Here is a 21,055-nt window from a genome sequence, read left to right on the forward strand (position 1 = left end):
ACCTACAGTCTGATGGGAATTGCAAATGTCAGCAAACATTTTGTCCATTTACAGTAACTGCTGTTTTAGAGAGTACTTACCCATAGCAAGTAAGTGAAAAACATCACAACCCTACAGCAGTGATGCTAATGATGAAGTCATTCCCATATCAGCAGTTAAGATGTGAGGGGTGTGTACAAGGAAGTAGTTGTTACTAGGGCAGCATAACAGCAGATGAAATCCACTGCACAGGAACCAAATGCAAACATAAGATTAAGTACAGAAATCAGTATCTCCCCCCCATATCTGAGATGATTATTATGAGTGTTTGGTGCAATATTATCTGCTGTCAACAGAAGTATCAGTGGTACACACAGCTCAAAAGACAGTAACTTTAACTGGAGAATGCCACCACCCACTGGGTCTTGCTCATCCTGCCTGGAAAAATAATGTATGACCAAAACAGGTATTATCAACCCAAGGGAGCTGTTACACCCTTCCAGCAGAGTGCACATGAAAACACACCTTCCTTGCCACCAGAAAGACGCCTTTTATGTGTGAGACTGGGCTCCAGGTGAGGCACATTCACCATTCCAGGGCTAATAAATATGCCTTTATAAAGAACATATTCCCTGCAGGAAGACTTTGTGTTCTCCAGGCACTCAGACAGCAGGCAAAGCTTTCCCATTTACTCCGCAAGTGCAGATTTTTTCAAGCCCTGCCTGTCAGCTACCTGGCTCCTTTAAGACTGCCTGTTGAGAAACTCTTTTTTGTTGGGACATGCTAAACTTCCAGCCTGTCATGCAGTCTGTTTGTGAGCTGGACCCATACTCCCACAGAGCCCTGCCTACTTCAGTTACGTTTTTTGGATGTGTCATTAAAGATTTCCTGTCCTCTCTGTGTTTCATAGTGCTCCAGGGCAGGAACAAAGACTAAATGAGAGTGACTTCAGCAGGCAGAGGTCTGCCAAACCTCTGTGCCAAAGCATTCAGGCCTTATTTCTATCACAGATGATAGTCAAGAGGTATGCATGAATTCCTGGGTTTGCCATTGAGGTTTGTGTTTATTTTTTTTTTTTTTTATTTTTTTTTTTTTTTTTAGCTAACAGTACACCCTTTTTCTTTTTTTTTTTTAAGGTCCAAAGTCTTTATACCAGAAATTGGTTCCTCTTAGTGTCATCCTGGACTTAAAATCCTATAAGGATTTAGCTGGAATCCAACCAGGATTCATCTGGTGTTGGGCTATTTTTCCCCCTCTCTATACAACAGAGCACATGTGCTCTCAATAGCAGCACATTTCTAGAAATACCTATTCAAAACACAAACATCACATCTTTAGGTCTGCTTCCAGCAAAGATTTAGCATAAACAAACCCTTATCTTGTTTCAACAATTATTTTCTGTAATCTCAGATTCATTTTCCAATGGAGAAAGAAGTAAAAATTACAAAAGTCTGTTGAATAAAACTCAACCAACAGGTCAAAAGCAAGGTGAGATTTCCTGAGGGCTCCTCTGAGAATTCAGCCAGGAAAATTCCAATTATTCTTTTATTGGTTTACTTGCCCGCTAGGCAACAGATGGTCAAAAATCTGTATCAAAGTAGGGGTTCCAACAGACTACTTTATTATTAAGGTTTCCTAATAGAACCAACTACGTAAGTCTCAGAAACTTAAATTTGCTAAAAGAGAAATGTGAGTGAGTGTTCTTAGGAAATTTTGACCTGTAATCCTCTGAAACATTAGAAAACAAGGTGAGGTTTTTGAACTGGAATGTTCAGCAACATGTGTGCAGCAGCATTCCCATAATAATGGATTTTTAAATCCACTGATCACTGATTAACAAGCAATCAAAGAAACAAGTTCTTTAAAAACCATCCTAAGAATTTCAATACCAACTTCAAGGTACTGAAAGGGGTTGTTGTGATTTAACTCCAGATGGCAACTAAGTACTGTAAAGATGTTTGCTCACTCCTCCCTCATGGTGGGGAGGAGAATTAAGAAAAAAAGTAAGACTTAGAGGTTGAGATAATAAATTTTAGTAATTGAAACAAAGCTAAATACAATAATAAGTATAATAAGAACAACAACAACAACAATAATAATAATAAAAAAAGGAGAATGAAAGGAATAAAACCCAAGAGAAACAAAAGAAGCATGCACTGTTGCTCATCACCTGCTGACTGATGTCCACGCCATCCCTGTGCAGCAATTTGCCTCTGCCTGCCAACTTCCCCCAGTTGATACACTGGGCATGACGTTCTGTGGTATGGAATATCCCTTCAGCCAGTTTAGGTCAGGTGTCCTGGCCATGAGCTCACAGCTTCTTGTGCACCTGCTCCCCAGCAGACCATGAGAAACTGAAAAGTCCTTGACTTGGGATAAGCACTACTGAGCAACAACTAAAATGTCAGTGTGTTATCAACATTATTCTCATAGGCAATACAGAACAGAGCACTGTACCAGCTACTAATAGGAAAATGAACTCTATCCCAGCAGAAACCAGGGCAAGGTACAAGCCTTTCTACAGTTCTTCCTGAGGTTTACAGCCTTAACTATTCAAAGTAGGGAAAAAAAAACTTAACCTGGACAATGTTTTGGCAGAGAGAAAATGTCATTATTGACTAGACTTAGCCAGTAGTTGTCCATGATATTGATCTTCTCATTTCTCAGGTTGATTCAGTAGAAAAAACATGAGGCTTTCACCTTGACTGCAGCATAGAAGTGGTATATCTCACACAATAGATTTTACAAATCCAGATTTTGGTTTTAATTCCATAAATCAGCACCTATGGAAAAATTCCTTTCAGCAGCTAAGACACATTTAGCATCTAACTGGCAGTAATGCTCAGAGGACACACACTTTCTGAAGAGATTGATGGAAGATGGGGCTTTTTTTTTCCAGAAAAGGTCTGGAACCACGGATTCATTACATGCTGCAATTTTGTCTTTCCACAGCCCCTCAAATTTTCATGTAACAGGTTTTAGAGTTCTATCAATTTCTTCAGCTTTCCACCACTTGAAAGACCTTGTGTATGCATGGTGTACCACAGGGATGTGCTGAATCCAGCACCTGTGCACTGTGGTGCTCTGCTTGAAGCCTGGTACAGTTCACTGGAAAAGAGATTTCTAAAAATTTATAATTCACACCTGTTACCATCCCAAATGCACCCTGAGATGTGTCAAAAGCTTTGAATGTGTTGCAGTGGCAGTTACTGCAGTGTTTTAATCACATACCCAATTACTGAAGAATACCTATCAAGTCTCGCTAACTTAATAATTTCTCACACTGAAATGAGCACAGTTTTTCTTCCTACCATCTGGAAATAAAAAGAAACAACCAGCTGCAAATTAGTAGGCTTTCCACCTCCACTTTGATACAAAGATTGCTTTATTGCACCATCAGAAATTACAAAGCATGAAAACAGTGAAGGAAACTTCCATTGTGGGCAGTAAGGAATCATCACACAACATTAAAAAATTAGGACATTTCACGCTGTGGAGTTAAAATCAAATCTGTAAGCAGCATCTTTGCATTAAAATGCAACCACTCGTAGAATAAAGTGTTATCTGCTAGATACAGCAGGGGAATAAGAATATTTACTTCTAATCTTGTTACTGATTTGACATGTTCAGCTCAGGGAAATTACAAGCATCAGCTCCCTTGTTTGGCAGAGGAAGACACACAGTCCTTGCCTATTTTTGTAAGGTATTTCAATATTTCATATCTAAGTCAGCCAGTCACCATAATGTATTTGCATGTGAATAAATCCTATCACTATCTTCTGTTTCAATAGCTATTTCTCAGAAACATGAAGAATTTAACAACACATAAAGCCAAACAGAAGCAAAACAATTTAACACAAATAGGAAAAAATCACTAAAGCAACTAACAAAAACACACAGAACTGAAATGCATCACGCTCCACTTTCATGCAGGCACATTCCATCTGGAATAATAAAGACAAATTATGAGACAATATTTACATTAGGACCAAAGCAAAAAACTTTTACAGATAAGATGGCTTATTCAAAACTCTAAATCACAGTCCTAAATATGATGCTTGATGTTACTCTCTCATCTGAATACAGTCTAGCTGAATTTATTCACCATTTCAAGCTGAAAATAGAAAACAAATTTGCAAGACTCAATGGGGAAATACTTCAACTGTTGTGAGAGCTAGTTTACTGAACCATAAACAGATTTTATAGATACACTAGTTCTATTCAATTGCTCACATGTTTAAGACATCCCGCATAGCAAACAATAATTGTGGGAAACATAAATTTGATTAGTTACACTGGAATAAGGTCACCCAGGATAATCACAGCTGGATGTCCTGTCAATAAATAAAGGGAAAAAAAAAAAACTGTGGTTGCACATACTATTTATGTTCACAAGCAGATGAAATGTAGAGGGTTTTGCTTACCTAGAAGCTATTTAGAAATATATAGGAATGCAGCATTTAGAAAGGTAAACAACATACACAAGACAATTAGCCAGCAATGTAAAGACACAGAGCAACTTAAATACTCTGTGGTTTTCAAAACCTACATTGTCTGTTTAGACTAATGGCAATTTATTTTGAAACAATGCACTTCACTTTGCCACAAAAATTTCTCTTGGTGGGATAGCTGATGATTCCTAAAATTCTTACAACTATTGGATGACTTTTCTGGTGAAAATACATCATTCTAACCTCTCAGGGCCAGAATAAGACAATCATGCATATAATGAAAGCAGGCAACATTAAATCAGTATGACAATTCATCAAAAAATACTCCAGTTGTCCAATCACAACTCTGGACTCACCAAGTCAGTAAAAGGCCATCAACACTGACCAAAGATTTAGAGACCCACTTCTTTAAATCCTTTCTCCAGTAACGTAGCACACACATCAGAAATTATTAGCAATCATCCGTGCTGAAGGTTTCATGTTCAGCACCCTCCTGCCAGCACTTGCATTTGCAAACAGTGACCAACATGGAAAAGGCTGGATTGACACAACCTGTGACTCTGTAAGAAAATTGGTATGCTGCACATGGCATCTCTTAGACCTCAGAATAAAGGGGAGGGGAATGTAAAATTGTTGGTAATTCCAAAATAAATTACTTTTGGACTGAAGAGCCCAAGCAGCAATGAGTATACTGATAATTAACACATCTTTAAACAAGGGACAGATTTTTTTTTGCAAGCGTCTGGTCCTAAGAATGCATCCAGTTTCTTGCAATTGTCAATGATGAGAATTTGTAAACTGGGTACAAGGGTATGGCTGCATTACTTCCTTACCAACTCCAAAGACAATGTAATTTACCACATAACAGTAGTTACCCAAAATGAAAAAATGAAGCTCTCCTGAAGATATGTGGGCCTGAAACACACTGGATAGAAATATTTTAATGATGGCATCTGAATTAACAAAAAGGAGTCCAGTTAAACATTTTAATCCTGCATGAAATAATTCTCCTTTACAAGGGACAGCCAGCAATTGTCAGATACATTATCAGTACAGGAAACACTTTCTTAGGTTACCAGCTCCTTTCTTATATCTGTTGTTAATTTGGCTGTGCTTTGATTCTTTCTGTGCTTTTACCACATAGCTAGATGAAATGCTTAGCTGATCTCAGCATAACTGCTAGGAAAATTGGTTCTTCTCCCTATTGTATTGGCTGCAGTTTGCTCAAATGTAGTAACTCAGAGCAAACTATTCCAGCAGGAAGGGAATATGTTTCCTCCAGTCTGATAACCTGACTTGGCTTACTGTTGTGGTGCTGTTGGAAACAGATTGGGTTGGACCAAGGGATCCAAGATAACTTCCTACCCCTGGCAAAGCTGTAAGCTCAGCCCATTTTGTTTTACAACACCCTGAGGAAACCCTTTGGTAGGAAAAAGAAGCATCCAGCATGCTAAAGCAGAGAAAATACTGCCACCTTCTCACAAAGGCTACTCCAGCACTTGGTCAGTTATGTGGGCAGCAATACCTGGTGTGTAATTTGTTTTCTACACATAGTACACAACTGAACAATTCTCTAGAAGGGAGAGGCAATATATCTGGATTCTCCACTGAAGTAAAGATAGAGAAATGTGTATTGCACACCTTGATGTGATTTCTGTAAAACTCTATTCAAGTAGTTGTGATTTCCACTAATATTACTGAGTAGAAAAGCTGTTACTAAAGGAAAAGCAAAAAGAACATCAAATACAAGAAAATAAAAGCCTGAAGTGCATCCACAGGATGGGAAATCAGCTTACTGTATGGGAACACAGCCTAGCAGCAGAAATGGTGAGCTGCAAGACAAAATACACAGGTTCATATTCTCAACCAAACTATTGGCTCATACATAGTTTTTCACAATTGTTTTTTGTTTGTCTTAGTTCATCCTTTAGCAAAACACATGCAGAAATATCACTGTAATTTCTCAAGGTGCAGGACATAACAGCAGTGCACTAATCAGCAAAGCAGCTTCTGGTATGCACATGCTTCAAGATCCACTGATAAAATATTATCCAGAAATGTGAAAGATTATCACCATCTTCCCTGTGACATCTAAAGACATGGTGTAATAAAAGGCTAAAACATGGAGCTCAAACTTCTGTTTGAGATGTTGAGACAGTTTCCATCTTTTGCTTTGACTGAGATTTATGGTTAACAGTAACTCCTAGGATAAATGACATTTTCCTCAAAGCACCATACAAAAGCACCATACTCTCAGGTGGCAGCTCGAAAACCTGACCTGAACATTCCAGTGGCTTCACTGAGTACACGGAGCTGCACTAAGATTCAAGGGAAAACTAAAGGTGTATCTTTCCACTATAGGTAGGCAGAATGTAAATGCATAACAAATAAATAAATATACTATATAAATATAGTAATAAACTGAGGCCTAAATCTAAGGCCTGAGATTTGTTTTGGATTTCGTTCTTTTCCTTATCAACATGAATTGTTGATTCACACAGTGCAGCATCCTGTAGTGTTCACGGTTCTTTGGTTACCTAACCAGAGTTGCAGCAGTGGACCCGGAGCCAGGCTGGAGTCCTGGATTTCTCCACAGATGTGTGAATGCATAGAGATAAATTAAACAAACCTCACATTAGAGAAATTCATTCCTAAGTACTAATCATTCAAATTATTTACAGCATTTTGCATTAATTTCTGTGCACCACTTAAGAGTTTACAGTAGCTGGGATTTTCAAATAGCAACACAATGATATTTCTTTGAGACTGTCCATTTTTGCTATACAGCTCAGTCAGCATTCCAACACTAACCAAAAACAGAGCCATGGAAATCACTGGTCATAGAACTGTTCCAAGTTGGAAAAACTCTCTAAGATCACCAAGTCCAACCATCAACCTACGTAACATATATAAATAAGTAACAAGACCTGCTGTGAAATGTTTAAAATTTAATGGCCCATTAGTAAATCATACAGCCTAGAGCTTCCGAAAATCTACAAGATACGGAAGGTCTCTGGTTTGCTTTGGAGTTTTCTCATTTCCTTCAGGCTGTAAGCTTCAAAGGAAAAGGTCTATGCCAGTCTTTTACAGCGTACAGTTGGGAAAATAGCTACTTTAAATAATATACAAAGCAGAGATTCCAAGGCCTTCCCATAATAGTCTTAAATACATGATCATTTTTTAAGGCTCTTTTCACCTTTTTGTGGAGGGAGATGCATAGACCTCTGTAATGAAGTACCCAGGAGTTAAACATTGAAACTATTTGATTTTTAGGAGATCTCTGGATATGTTGCTACTTTCTGAACATGAGGACTGAACTTTAAAGCCACATCCATCAGAGTCTCAGCCTATCAGGGAATAGGTGAAATCAGATTTTTACCTTGTATTTGCACTTGGTGACTCTGAAGTAACATCTTTTCAAACTACATTGTAAACAAGAGTGGATACCTACTCTAACTTGCCTCTGGGCTTTGGCACTAGTACTGCACATTGCAATATCTAAGGCTGCTAATCACATTTTAAAAGCTCAAATGAGCAAAACAGGTGTTCACAGTGTGCCATGTAGTTTTAAAATATCAAAGAAAGTAGAAGGTCAAGTGTCGCATAAGAGAAAATTTAATACAGACTTTAAAATAAAACCAAACCTAAGTCCCATTCCAGTCAGTGCTGCATCATTTTGAGATTTTCGGAAGGATTACTTTTGCCTCTTAATGCTGAGAAATCTTCTCACACTCGAAAATAATTATAGTTTTAGTGTGTGTTTCATAGAACCATAGAATAGCTTGGGTTGGAAGGGACCTTAAAGATCATCTAGTTCCCTAGATCCCTGCCATGGGCAGGGACACCTTTCATTAGTCCAGGTTGCTCAGGGCCCCATTCAACCTGGCCTTGAACATTTCTGCGGATGGGCCATCTATAACTTCTCTGTGCAAGTGCCTTACCACCCTCACAGTAAAGAATTTCCTCCTAATATCCAATCTAAACTCATCCACTTTCATTTTTAAGCCATTCCCCCTTGTCCTATCACTATATGCCCTTGTAAGAAGTCCCTCTAAAGCTTTGTTGTGGGCTCCCTTCGGGTACTAGAAGGATGCAATTAGATCATTCTGGAATCTTCTGTTCTCTAGGATGAACAATACAAATACTCTCAGCCTTTTCTCATAGGAAAAGTGCTCCTAAAAACATTTTCAATATTTTCACTAAAGCTGAGAAAAGGACTCCTTTTACAGCTATTTCAACATACTACAGCTAGACATATCATACAGCCAGTACAACAAAGAAAATAAGGCACAAAATCTAAGTACTGCCTGAAATGTATTTTCTTTTGCAAAAGCCACAACTCTGAAACCAGATTTCTCTCTCATTCTGCTTATTAGGAAAAAAAAAAAAAAAGTGATCAATGATGTCTCTTAACCTTCTCATTTCAGTATCTAATTCTGGTTGGTCCCTCTTTTACCTTAAACCAAATTATATGTCTAGTCTGAACCTTCTGTGAAGAAGCTACTGTTAAAGAATTTAAGGTTATTCAGCTGAACCAATTTAAACAGTGTTTAAATAATTGAAAGACAAAGAAGGACGTACTCATACAAGTAGAATGAAATTCAGAGGTACATTTTTAAACTTTTCATTTAATGTTAAGTTCTTTTTAAGACATTCAGAAAAAATATTCAGTGTGTCATACATGAAATGCACGAGGAACAAAATATATGACAAAACCCCATTCTCATAGTACCAGCACTCTCAAAAGCTGCATTTGTGATGACATTAAATTACACTTGAAAACAGTCTATACAGAGATTCTGGTCACGACAGAAATTTTCAGTTTGTAGTAGGGAACAGCAAAAAGCCTCTACTTGCTTTTTACTTGTTATTTTAACACTCTGGACTCACAATTTGCAGAAGAAAGATGGAATTCTGCTCTAAAGTTTGTAGCAGTAAATAGCATGCAACTTTTCTCACACACAAGCAAAGGGTATTTGGAAGACTACTGGGCCGGCTTGTTCCACTGGCAAAACCTGTTTCTCAGCCCAACCTGCAACTGGTATTCCCCTGATTCCCTAAAGATGATAACTTCCAAAGCTGCTGAGTGACTGGCACAGAACCAGTTTAAAGTACAGACCATGGTAATACTTAGGAAGCATCAGTTAGTAAATGTTTGGAGTTTGGTGACAGCTGGTGTACCACTTGGATTCATATGTGCTTCTCCTACAAGGATGCTGGCATATTCTGTTTTCAGAGATGAATGTGAATTTTTTCCTTTCCAAGGGAAAGGAAATCCATATGTTCTTCCAAGAGGCACTTTTGTGAAGCACAGCCACTTGAAAAGCTTTGCTCCATTCATTCCTTTCGGGATCCTTAACCAGGACCACATTGCTGTTTTGGCCTCATAAGAAACAATCTGTTTAAGGTTTTGGCAAGGTTCCTCTGTGAAAAAGACAACTGGTACATTTCTCCTAGATCTTCTGGGTCACCATCAGGAACTACTGTAGGTCTTCAGTTCAATTTTGTATAAATATCATAACCCTCAAGCAGCTGAGGTCAGACCCAGAGAGACAGCAGGGATGTAGGTAACTAATTCCCAAGAAACCTTTTATTACTGTTCTTTAATCCTGAAGGCATCAAAACTCTCATAGGAATTCTAATTTTTCCTCAAAATGCTAAACTTCTACTTCTTCACAGGCCAATAAATATTTTGGTCTTCATATGGTTTAGCAGTTTGTAACCGACTTTATAATTAACCTGGAGAAGTGACTAAAATAGATGTTTGTCCATAGATATTATATTACTCTAACCAAAAAAATCCCATAGATTATTAAAATGATGCGGTGGACCAAAGTGAAATAAGGAAAGAGCCAAAACAACCAACAAATAGCTGAAAACAGAAGAAACTACAGGCTTAAAAGACCTTTAAAAATTATATTCAGATAAAAGTGAAAATCCTACTTAAGAATGGTCAAGAACTGCAGGATTTTCTAAGTTTCAGAAATCCTGCTCTGAAAGTGTACATGACTTTTAACTTAGAATTTGATTTGGAGATGTTCGTAGACTAAAAATAAAAATGCCGTCTTTACAAAGGAGTTGAAAAATAGAAAATGTTTAATGAAATGTAATTTTGGGGGAGATTACTCTCTTGCTTTCAACTGTGTTTCAGCACAGGAAGAATGACCCTAGGCCAAACATAGAAGGACTACAGAGGCATCAGTTGCAGTCCTTCTCCTGCTGAGAGTTGCTGGGGTGGCTCCTCATCACTGGGAATTTAGAAAGGCAAGTGGAACTGGAGGATACAGAAGTGAGGACAGAGTTTGTAAGAAAGATATTCCATCCATTAGCAGCCAGCACTGCTACAAACAATACAGTCTTGGCCATCCATGGCTTCTCCAATTTCTGTCAGGAGATGGTTTTTACTACTCACTGGCCTGTAAAGAAGGCCAAATATTGGTTTAAAGCAACTCTTTACACCCTTTGTTTCAGCAAGCACATGCAGGATTTTTGGCTCAGCTGATTGCTGTAGTTCCATGAGAAACCAGGAACTACCACCTTGCCTGGAACATGATGGGGAGAGATCCAGAATTCCTCTCTTCTATCACTTACTTCAGTAGAGAAAACAAGACCTTTGTCCTGGGCATGCAAGAGATAATGTGACCAATCTGCCAGCTGTAACTCATCTCTGGCAACTGAGTACCTTCTGTCCTGAAGTCTAGAGCCTAATATCTTTCTCAAAAACGTTTATTAACATTGATTTTGACAAAATACAGGTGTTTTGGAGATATTCACACCACCCAGTTTTGATTTGTGTATTTTGGTAGGTTTGCTTGGTTTTGTGCTGTGGGTTTTTTGGGTTTTTTTCAGTTTGCTTGGGTTTTTTAACTTGCCAAGTCCCTTCTTTTCTGGCTTTACATGTTACTTTTTTCTTCTTTTTTACTATTTCATTGAACACTCCCATGATTTTGTGTAGTAAGGCAGAGATACCAGAAGCATCCAAGCTACTTTCTCAGTATTAGTCCATACACACTCAACTTCTTTCACAACTTCCCTAGGTGTCTCCTCTTCCTAAGGAGTTCTAGAAAACCCTAGTTCAAATCCTTGTCCTGAGAATAACACAAAGCCAAACTCAAATGAAATCTCCTCCATCCCAGGAGACAGCATTTTATATTTTAACCCTGGGGCCAGATTAAAATATGACAGCAGCAAATCTGGAACTGCTCCATGGGTATAGAATGAAGGAACTTCCCCTGAGAAGAAAGCAGACACACAGGCAGACAGAATGACTCTTTGACTTTGTGTTTATACCACTTACTGCAAGAGATAGGATGTCTGGTTCCAGAACAGTCTATTGATCTGGAGGCCAACAGCCTTGGGGCCAGTAGCTGTGATTACCCTGTCCCAGAAAACCCTGTAGGCTTCAACCACTTGGCTTCAGATCCAAACAGTTGGCTTATTGAATGTAATCCTTCTCCTCTGGCATCTTTCTCAACCTACCTCATGATTTCCTTTGCGCTTAGAATCTCTCATGTATAAAAACCACTCTGTTGCAGAGCACAGCACAAAGTCCTTTTGCCTCCACGATGGTCCCCAGCAAATTACCTTTTCCTGTAGATGTTGTTCCCAAGTAACAAACAACTCTTAAAAGAGAAACAAAGTTCCCAAAGTTTGGCATTCTCACGCTGGTGAATAGCTGCAATTCATCACAGCAATTTAAACAATCTATGCCTGCTGCAGTCAGACAAACGGCACAATTATGCTTCAGTGCTCTGCTGGAGTCAGAAGTGACTACCAGTGAGACAGATCTGAGTTTAATCCATCACCAAGTTTGTATATTTTCAGATAAGAGGCAACAGTCTGTCTCTAGACAGACATTTGGTATGAATTACGAAACACATTTATTTGGTGTGTATTAACGAGATAATACAGGCACCACCAGGGACACAGCCCACATATTCTGACAGCAGCAAAAATAGCATATGCATTGTACATTGAATTCAAGCATGGGACAAAAGACCTTGTTTTCCCTAAAGGCTTTGTAAACTGCCCTCTTATTTATTATTTATTATCTTATCTAAGTTATAATCACATCTTTCTATAAAGGTATGAGAGACCCCAGTAGTTTCTTCCACCTGAGGGCTCTACTGTAACAGCCTACAAATCTTACAATGTCTTTGTAATGCTCCATTGTGATGCTTTCATGGCACTCCCTCATCTTCTGTGGATGTGTTAAGATCTGTAATGCACACTAAATATTCACTGGATATGGGGCCTGTTCCCCTGAGGGGGAAGAAAGAGAAGAAAATTAAGCACTTGCGAGAAGAACACTGAGAAAATGATGCAGACTGCCAGGATTCTCTTTCCCTGGTCTCCTCATAAAGAATACACATTATTTTGCAGTACATCACAACCTCACAGCCTGTTACTTGTCATAAATAAAGGCACAGTTTAGTTGTGCAAGTCATCAGTAGCAATGCTTATGAGAGTCAGAGCTGAGAACATCCTAGTAAATCAAATTATAGATGCATTTACTCCTCATACAGATTGGCGGTTAGATAACTTGAATGCAAAACTTTTCCCTGAAAGCCATACTGTATCTTTACCACCCTTCAACCAAGCACTTTCAAAGTAACAGCCTCTGTCAGCATTTATCTGCAACTATTGAAAATTACTACTGTTCCTTACTTCATTCAGAATACAGTGAGAAGAAACCCAGATTCAGTCCATTATGGATCTTGGGTGACATTCTTTGAATGCAGTGCAATACATCCATCCGCAGCACCAACAATGAGATTGGTACAGGCTGGGTTCTGGAGAAAATGTCGCTTTCACAAACGACTTTGCAGATAACCATGTTACAGGCTTCAGAAGTCATCAAATCCTGACAATCCTTCCCTCTCCTATTGCCTTAACTCCTGTGGCTCAAATGAGAGGCCAGCTAACCTTAATCAAAAAATTTAAAACTTGCATTGCCATCATAGAAGAGGCAACTTCTTACCTTTCCTCTGCAAATCCCTAAATCAGGACAAACCTAACCTCACTTCCTTCTAATGGGTATCTTGCCAACTCTATCACAGCAGAGAAGGATCCAAAGAAGCACTTCCTCAGCATCCTTCTGGTGTCTAAAAGTTATATCAAATCTCCAGCCACACTTGTAGATGGCAAGGCTTGTAGATAAAGGCAAAAATACTCAAACCTGGACAGTCAAAATAAGACTTACAGTCCATTTGTATAAAATGCCATGGAATATCTTTGCACTGAGAAGACTTTCCAGAAACAAACATAAAACTACAGGCCCCAAGTTCCTAAACTGGCAGCTCCTTTCCTTCCCCACCTATTTTCCTGCAACAAGCAGCATACTCTTCATATCTGTCAACACAACCAATATCAGTTTCTTTGGTTGCTTTATTCTGCTTACAACTCATGTAATGCAGTATTCCCATATTGCACCAATATGGGATAAGATGTTAGACACTGACAGCATGCCAAGACAAGTGAAAACACCACCTGGAAGAGTGAGTATAAAAAATTACTTCATTTTTATTGTTAGAAATAAAAGACTTTAGTACAGATGACACCACAACAAAGCCAGCCAGAAAGAACTGCTTCAGCATAATGATTTGATGGCACCTAGCACTGAGACCAGCAGACCATAGATGTGTGTCAGGTATTAATTACAGGGAGTTTCCAAGGCAGACACTACTTAAATGCACACAACTGTATATTCTTAGTGTTTAGGCTGTCAATTATTAATGACCAAATTGCTTCACCTTACACATCGCTCGTATGGTATTCTGCACAACTGCTTAAGTTGCATAGGGAAGAATAAAGTCAGAAGAGAAACCTGCTGCCTGTCACTGCTACAATCTGCTGAAGCCTCACCAACAGTCCACTTCACTGCCCTTTGTTTGCCCGTCCTTCAGGCAGCTTGTGACAGTCCTGTGACAGCCCATGTGCACAGCAATATTAATTGCTTTCAAGTAGCAATTTGCCTTATTCTGCAATCTCCTTTCATTTAAGATTTTTTTTTTCCCAAATTCTCAACTGGCTTTATCATTTCCTTCAAGGATTTTCTCTAGTGAGTAAGAAACCAAAGACTATAATAAGGATGGGAGGGAACAAGAAGAAAAGTCAGGGCTGCCAAATTTAAACACATTCCCTATATGCTTTATATAGAAAACTGAAAGGCTATGAAAGAAGCCTTGTTGTCAGTACGAGGGGTAGGTGTGTGTTTATTTACATGAGAGATAAATTCAGTCAGCTGAACATAAGGAACATTCAGGTGCTCCCTGTAATTTCATTTAGGCACAGAAACAACCCTCAGCTGGCACCACCAGTAGCAGGGTTCTCTTTTCTGCTTTTACCCTTACTGTACTTGGCAAAGGGAAGGCATTTCAGGTGTACACTTTATACCAATACAGCGTATTTTGAATGTTCAAACACTTCTGAACACCTGTTTGAGGTGGCCAGGCGAGTTCTTCTGCTTGTTGTCCCTTTTAATGACCATTTCAAGAGACTTGAAAGATTTCTTGCACAGGTGCAGACTTAATTGAGGGGAAAAAAATGCACCTCACCAGAAATACACACGCCCTGGGAAGAATTTGAAGAAGCACTGGACATACTATACTAATCTGGATTTATACTTGTCTACTTGTCCAAACTCTAATTTATATTAAATAGGTATTAAGTCCAGCTAAAGGCCACTGCACCAAACAAGAAACAGACGGATTTGGTTAAAAAGGGCCCAAGTCAAAGGACCATCAGACACAGAAGGAAGTACCACCACTTGATGTCTGGTCCATTACATGAGTAATGACCTCAGTTTATGAAGCTGGCAGAAATAATGAAAACTCACCTGACGCGTGTCAGACCTCCCGGTTTTCTGCGCACATGCCATGTAAGTGGCATTTTCTAAAAGGTTTTCCATTGGACAATGGTACCTTGAGTCTTCTTTCCTGGTAAGGCCTCTATGATCAAGCCAGATAAATATGCCGGGCCAGGTTATGCCTTGTCCTTCAGTAGACATGCAGTGGGAAAGAGATATCCCTGCATGAGCTCTACTACTGAAGCCAAACATCCTGTAGCTGTGTGTATCAGCAGGAAGTGTTACGGTGTTACCAACTCAGACCCAGCCCCACTGTCCCAACCATGAACATTTTTGACTGAGTCATAAAAAAAAAAAAAAAAAAGTGGGAACTTTTTCAATACCTTTTATGAGTTACTACACTACAGAAAAACTATTTTGAATATAAAAAACAGCTCTTGGACACAATAATTTACATTTTATAGTACCTAACAGTATAACTGATTAGGAATGAAAAAAAGCACTGTAAGGTCAACTCATCCTCTTACATTTTAAGTGTTTTATAGCTTTACCAAAATAAAAAAAATAAAATAAAAATTGAGCGCTGAAGTACTATCACAATTCAATGTTATTTTCATTAGTAGTACTGTTGATTAATGCTTAGAAATTTTTTCACTGAAAGCATTTAACTGCTTTAAGGGTGCAACTTTCTCTCTTCTTACAAGCTCTAGTAATTAAAAAGTGGGGAGGGTGTTGTGGGGACACCCATAACCCTGTTTTACTTTTTGAAAACACAACTTCCTTAAAACACTAATCTGTATACTCAATGACAACTATTTATAGGACAAGCGTTGCCTGTTTGAGATCAGTCAGGAAGCACTAACATTTGAACAGGTAAGCAAATTATTAAATGTCATTATTAATATCAGCTGATTAAATTTCCCATAATAGAAGGAGTGCTAACTTGAGGACGGGGGGGGGGGGGGGGGGGAGAAAGCAACAGTGCATCTTTTATAGTAATATATGTTCTGCCAAGACACAAAGCCCTCTCTGGTTGGACAAATTTTAGGGTGATTGTTTTTTAAAGCTTTTCTTATTTGACAAGCTCTTATTATTTACGTCAGTGACCTGCATTCAAATCACCAGAACCCAGATTCCCAGCACAAATTCCTGCACTCATCTTTTAGGAGCAGGCTGTCCACTGTGATGGTACGCAAAATGCACCTACTGTAAAAATAAGTGCTTCTAAAAACTATGGTCAGAGAAACGTTTCCTCGAGCTTTTCAGAACTCCAATGCAAATTGCTGTCTGGAAGAAAAGAAGCATTATCTTTCAGTCACTTATATGCAAATATTAAATGGAAATCGGCAGGAAAACATGAAAATTAAATTTAACTTCATTATAAGCAGGTTAGCAGTCCGTCCCCGTCCATCCGTGTGTGTGTGTGTGTGTCAGCCTGAAATCAGCCTAAAAAAACCCCAATAACCAAAGGAGAACGCAAAGGAGACACCTCCAGAAGCATTTAAAAGTTCAGAGAAAGAGACGGGCATCTCGCCGGATTTTCGAAACCACCAAGGATTTCAAGGTGGGGGAGCTGGCAGCCTGGCTCTCGGCGCTGAATTCAAGGCAGGGGGCTCAATCATGGGTGAAGCACTGTCCCCCGAGCACGCCTGTGGCACGGGAGAGTTTGGGAAGCACGGCTCCCTCCGGAGCCCCCTCAGGCCCAGCGCCGCGGGGCGGTGGCTCCGTGCCCCCGGCCCCGGCCGCCCCACACCGGCCCCGCGGGGCCCTCGGGGGTCCGGGCCTCCCGGAAGGCCTCCGGCAGCGGGCGAGCCGCCTTTGCCTTACCCGTGGTGGAGAGGACGGTGCTGGCGAAGAAGAGGGAGGAGGTGAAGTCCCAGTTCCAGTTTCCCGAGGCGTTGCTGAGCACCGAGACGCCGTAGTTGCTGGCCTCCAGCACCCGCATCAGGAACTGCTCCAGCTGCTGCTCCGAGAGGCAGGCGTGCTCCTCCAGGAAGCGCTGCTTCAGCTTGCCCAGCTCCTGGCGCAGCAGGTCTTCGTAGGGCAACTCCACCGAGGAGAAGACCACGGCGCCGAACACCAGGTAGAGCAGGTAGCCCAGCACCAGCAGCGCGAAGCACCAGGCGGAGCGGTGCTGCTCCACCAGCCGCACGCAGGAGCTGCCCGCCAGCGACTGCAGCATCTTCCCGAGCCGGGGCCGGCTGAGCCCCGGGCCGGGCCGCCGAGGGGAGCGGGGGCTGAGGGAAGCAGGGAAGGGAAGGGGGAGAGCGGCCGCTGGCTGACTTTGAGGGCGCTGATGTGGCGCTCACGTGGCCGCGCGGCGCAGGTACCGCGGCGGAGGGAGGGACGCGGCGAGGAAGGGCCTCCTCCTCCTCCTGCCTGTGCCGATGCTGCTCCCGCCGCCTCTGCCGCCTCTTTCTCTCGCTGCTATTCCTTGTCTCCGAGTAACGCGTGGAATCCCCCGCTGGCGCTCCACGAAGCCGACAGAGAGCCTCCCCCCGCCGAGCGCTGCGGAGAGCGTTTATTCCCCTCTGCGCACAAAAGTCTCTGGAGATTTCCTTGCCCCCGCCGCTCTCCGCCCCCTGCAGCGAGAAACCTCCAAAACAGCAATTCCTTCCACTATTTTTGTTGTTGTTGTTTTTCTTTGCTTACTTATTCATTCATTCATTCATTCACGTTTCAACGCAGAATAAGGTGACGCAGTGTGAAAGAGGAGGATGAATTTCATTCAGTGCAGGATGCGATGCGTTCAAGGAGAAGCTCAGATGCCGGGTGTTGAAGCCCTCCCTCAGGTCTGTAACTTCAAAATGGGGCCTGTTTGGGGGTGCGGTTTGAACCGGGTGACCTCCAGCAGCTCGCCAAACAAGCTAAAAGAGTCTTTGCTCTTGTGCAGGGCTCCTGGAGACACTTTTTGATGTGGAGTGCCTGGCTAGAGCTCAGAGCAACATCCAAGGTGAATACAAATGCACTGTGCAGCCAGCCCTCTCTGTGTAGCCCCAGCCAGCAATCTTCACAAGTTTCACTCTGAATGCTTCTTTCTTCATCCATCTCGAACTCCAACCAGCAACCACACAGTAAACTCGCCAGATGAGGTTCCCCACCAGATGAAAAGGAGCAGTAAAAATTACAGCTTCCCAAACCATCCCTTAGGGTGAATAAATACAGCTTCTAGTAAAGGAGAGAGAGAAAGTTCCCTGGTCACAAATTTCTGTCACGGCCCTTCCCCTCAGTTGATGGCAATTTATACAGACATAAAGGAGTAACTTGCAAATTAGAAATTTACTAGGTCTGAGCCAGGGAGTTTGGACAGAGTAAAATCCAGCAACCTGTCTTAAGCTGTGAAGTACCCCTCTAAGCTTTAAGGACAACTGTGGGAAAAGAATAGAGAAACTAAAAACGAAAAACAATTTTTCAGGCTAAAAACTTAAAACTGTATGTCAACATTTCCTTTTATACAACAGCTACATGAAGCTATGGGATAAAACTGGCCTGACAGAACAGCTGTCAGGTTCCTGGTCTATTCCCCACTGCCAGCCCGGCTGGGTCATTCCAGGACCTTCAACACATCCCCCACCCCTATGTTTCATTAAAATGTAAATGTGTTCTTACAGGCAAGCTGCTTGAATGGTTGGTCAGCAGAGCACTAGGGGGATGTGGGAGGTACACAGGGGAAGGGCTGAGCGGGCAGGCTCTCCATGACGTGCTGGGAGAACACTTGTGGTATTCGTGATAGGCAGTGGTCATGTCTTTGCTATAAAACAGTATTTTCCCAACCTTCAAGCCAAATATTTGTTTAAAGGTTAGAAAATATTTGCCTAAGAACACTCCTCTTTTCAGTTACAGGAAACTGTGGCTGGGTAAGCTGAACAGTTTTATTTACCAGCCTCCTTCAGTTTTCCATTTTTATGAATCAGTCATTCTCCATTTTTAGAAGCCTCTCACACTTGGAGGCTTGCTGGGCTGAAGAGAAAAGGAGGGCTCTGCTGAACAGAGCCTGCAATGCTCTCTTCTCAATTTTTATCCCCAAAGCATTTTAGAGGGACGGGCTGAGCGGAATAATGGCAGAGCATCGCAGCTGTGTCACCAAAACATTCAGTTCTTGCTTCTCAAGCAAATATCTGGACAGACTGAGTTTCAGCCACCATTATTGATATTCGTGTTTTAACTCGAAGTACTTAATATAACTGATAACTTAATTATAGATTTCTTTGGCATAGAAAGGTGTCTTCATATTCAGTTTTCTGATTTTCAGTGATTCTATTTTCCATTATAATATCCCATGTGAATGTAGTTATGGCATTCCAGCTTCATTCCACAGCATGCTATATCCATTTTCATGTTTTCCTAGTCAAAGACTAGGCTAGCCAAGGATTCAGTGTACTGAATTCTGTGTTAAGTGCCATATAACAGGACATCACAACATGCTTCGTCAGGGAGTGACTGAAACTGGAGAGCAGGCTGTTACAGAACAGCCTTTCCCCAGCAGAAATTTCACTCTCTGGTGATCATCCCTCTTAATAAAACATGAATCCAGTTAATGAAGTGTACCACATCATCACATTGCTTGTCCACCGGCAGTGCTCTGTGGTGACTGGGCTCCTTACTGTTGAAGTCCAGCTGCAAGCTGAGTGAAGAAACCCACTGTTGGTAGATTCTGGTGCTCTCCATTGCACAAACCTCCCTCTGAGCTACAGAAAATGCAAACACAAGCTGCCAGTCTACATGGGCAGAAAAGAAGGCAAACATTCTAACCCACCATAGAACTGAAACAGAAACCACAGTTGTGTCCTGGGGTGCTAGAAAACCACAGAGAAAGTTAGTAGTCTCCAACTACTAACTACTAACTACTGCTGCCAAGGGAGGTAGGGCAACTCCCCTATCACATCACTGGGCTGGCAGCTTCTATAGCATAGTCCAGAGGCTGAGAAAATCCTCTCTTGTACGTAAGAAGGGTAAGGCCCTTTCGGAGCTGTATGAATCACCAACATTTTTTGTTGGGAGAAGTGAAATTGAAGTAAAGAGGCTTTGTGTTAATGGCAGTTTGTTCTCTGAGATTTTTGGTCAACTAGAATAATCTTTAATTACTGAAACATTTCCAATGAAATGCTGAAGTGCTTGAAGGGGGATCACTGGACTCTAGTCTTTTATCAATATCTTATATTGACTGAAAATGACAACTGATAAAAATAGTTGCTTCAGTGAAAAGCAAGAATAGCTTACAGTGGTGCTCCAGTGCCCAGAGCCTGAGCCAGAAAACAGGTCTGTGCTGGGTGCCATAGGCCAAAGAGGAGATTTGACATGGGGGGTTCTGCTGCTGTTATTGCTGAGTACTAGTCTGTGAGCAGGAATAAGTCTGGGGAAAGGGAAACACCCATGTTTGGCACTGTTACTTATATCAAAACTATAAAATATTTTCAGCACCAGAAAGAAAACTGAAAATGACTCATATGCACAGAAACTTCAAGCTGACTGAAAGGATTATTTCTTTTCCTTTTTATTTTTTTCCCCCAAGAGAGTAGTCTTGTAGCCAGATCACAAAGTCTTGGAAGAGTAAGCCCTTCTTCTCATTATGTTGGAGAACCTTAAATGCTAGAAGCTGGGTAAATAAAATTAGTTACCAGGCAATACTTATCCTGCCAAACCTGTTCTGCTCTGGCATACCTGCAGCATGACCTCACAGTACAAGGAACAGAGGAGGTGGTGGTGAGGAACGGTGGGATGAACCAGGACAGTGTGGGAGGCAATAAAAACTTAAGTGGGAAGAACATGAGGCAGTATCAAAGCTGTGTCACCCTGACAGCTGAATATTGAATAGTAG

At 41.0% G+C, this 21,055-nt stretch overlaps 1 protein-coding gene across 1 annotated transcript in view; it reads right to left on the bottom strand.

The window, feature by feature from the left end:
* KCNK1 (potassium two pore domain channel subfamily K member 1) overlaps positions 1–17,574 on the bottom strand; it is a 32,403-nt gene extending 14,829 nt beyond the window's left edge. The window contains exon 1 of the mRNA XM_058835992.1: positions 17,065–17,574. Coding sequence (XP_058691975.1) covers positions 17,065–17,419 — 355 coding nt within the window. The 5' untranslated portion in view covers positions 17,420–17,574. The remainder of the gene's footprint in view (positions 1–17,064) is intronic.
* Positions 17,575–21,055: the final 3,481 nt, after the last annotated feature.

This window comes from Poecile atricapillus, chromosome 3 (genome assembly GCF_030490865.1).
Source record: "Poecile atricapillus isolate bPoeAtr1 chromosome 3, bPoeAtr1.hap1, whole genome shotgun sequence".
Taxonomy (NCBI): Eukaryota; Metazoa; Chordata; class Aves; order Passeriformes; family Paridae; genus Poecile; species Poecile atricapillus.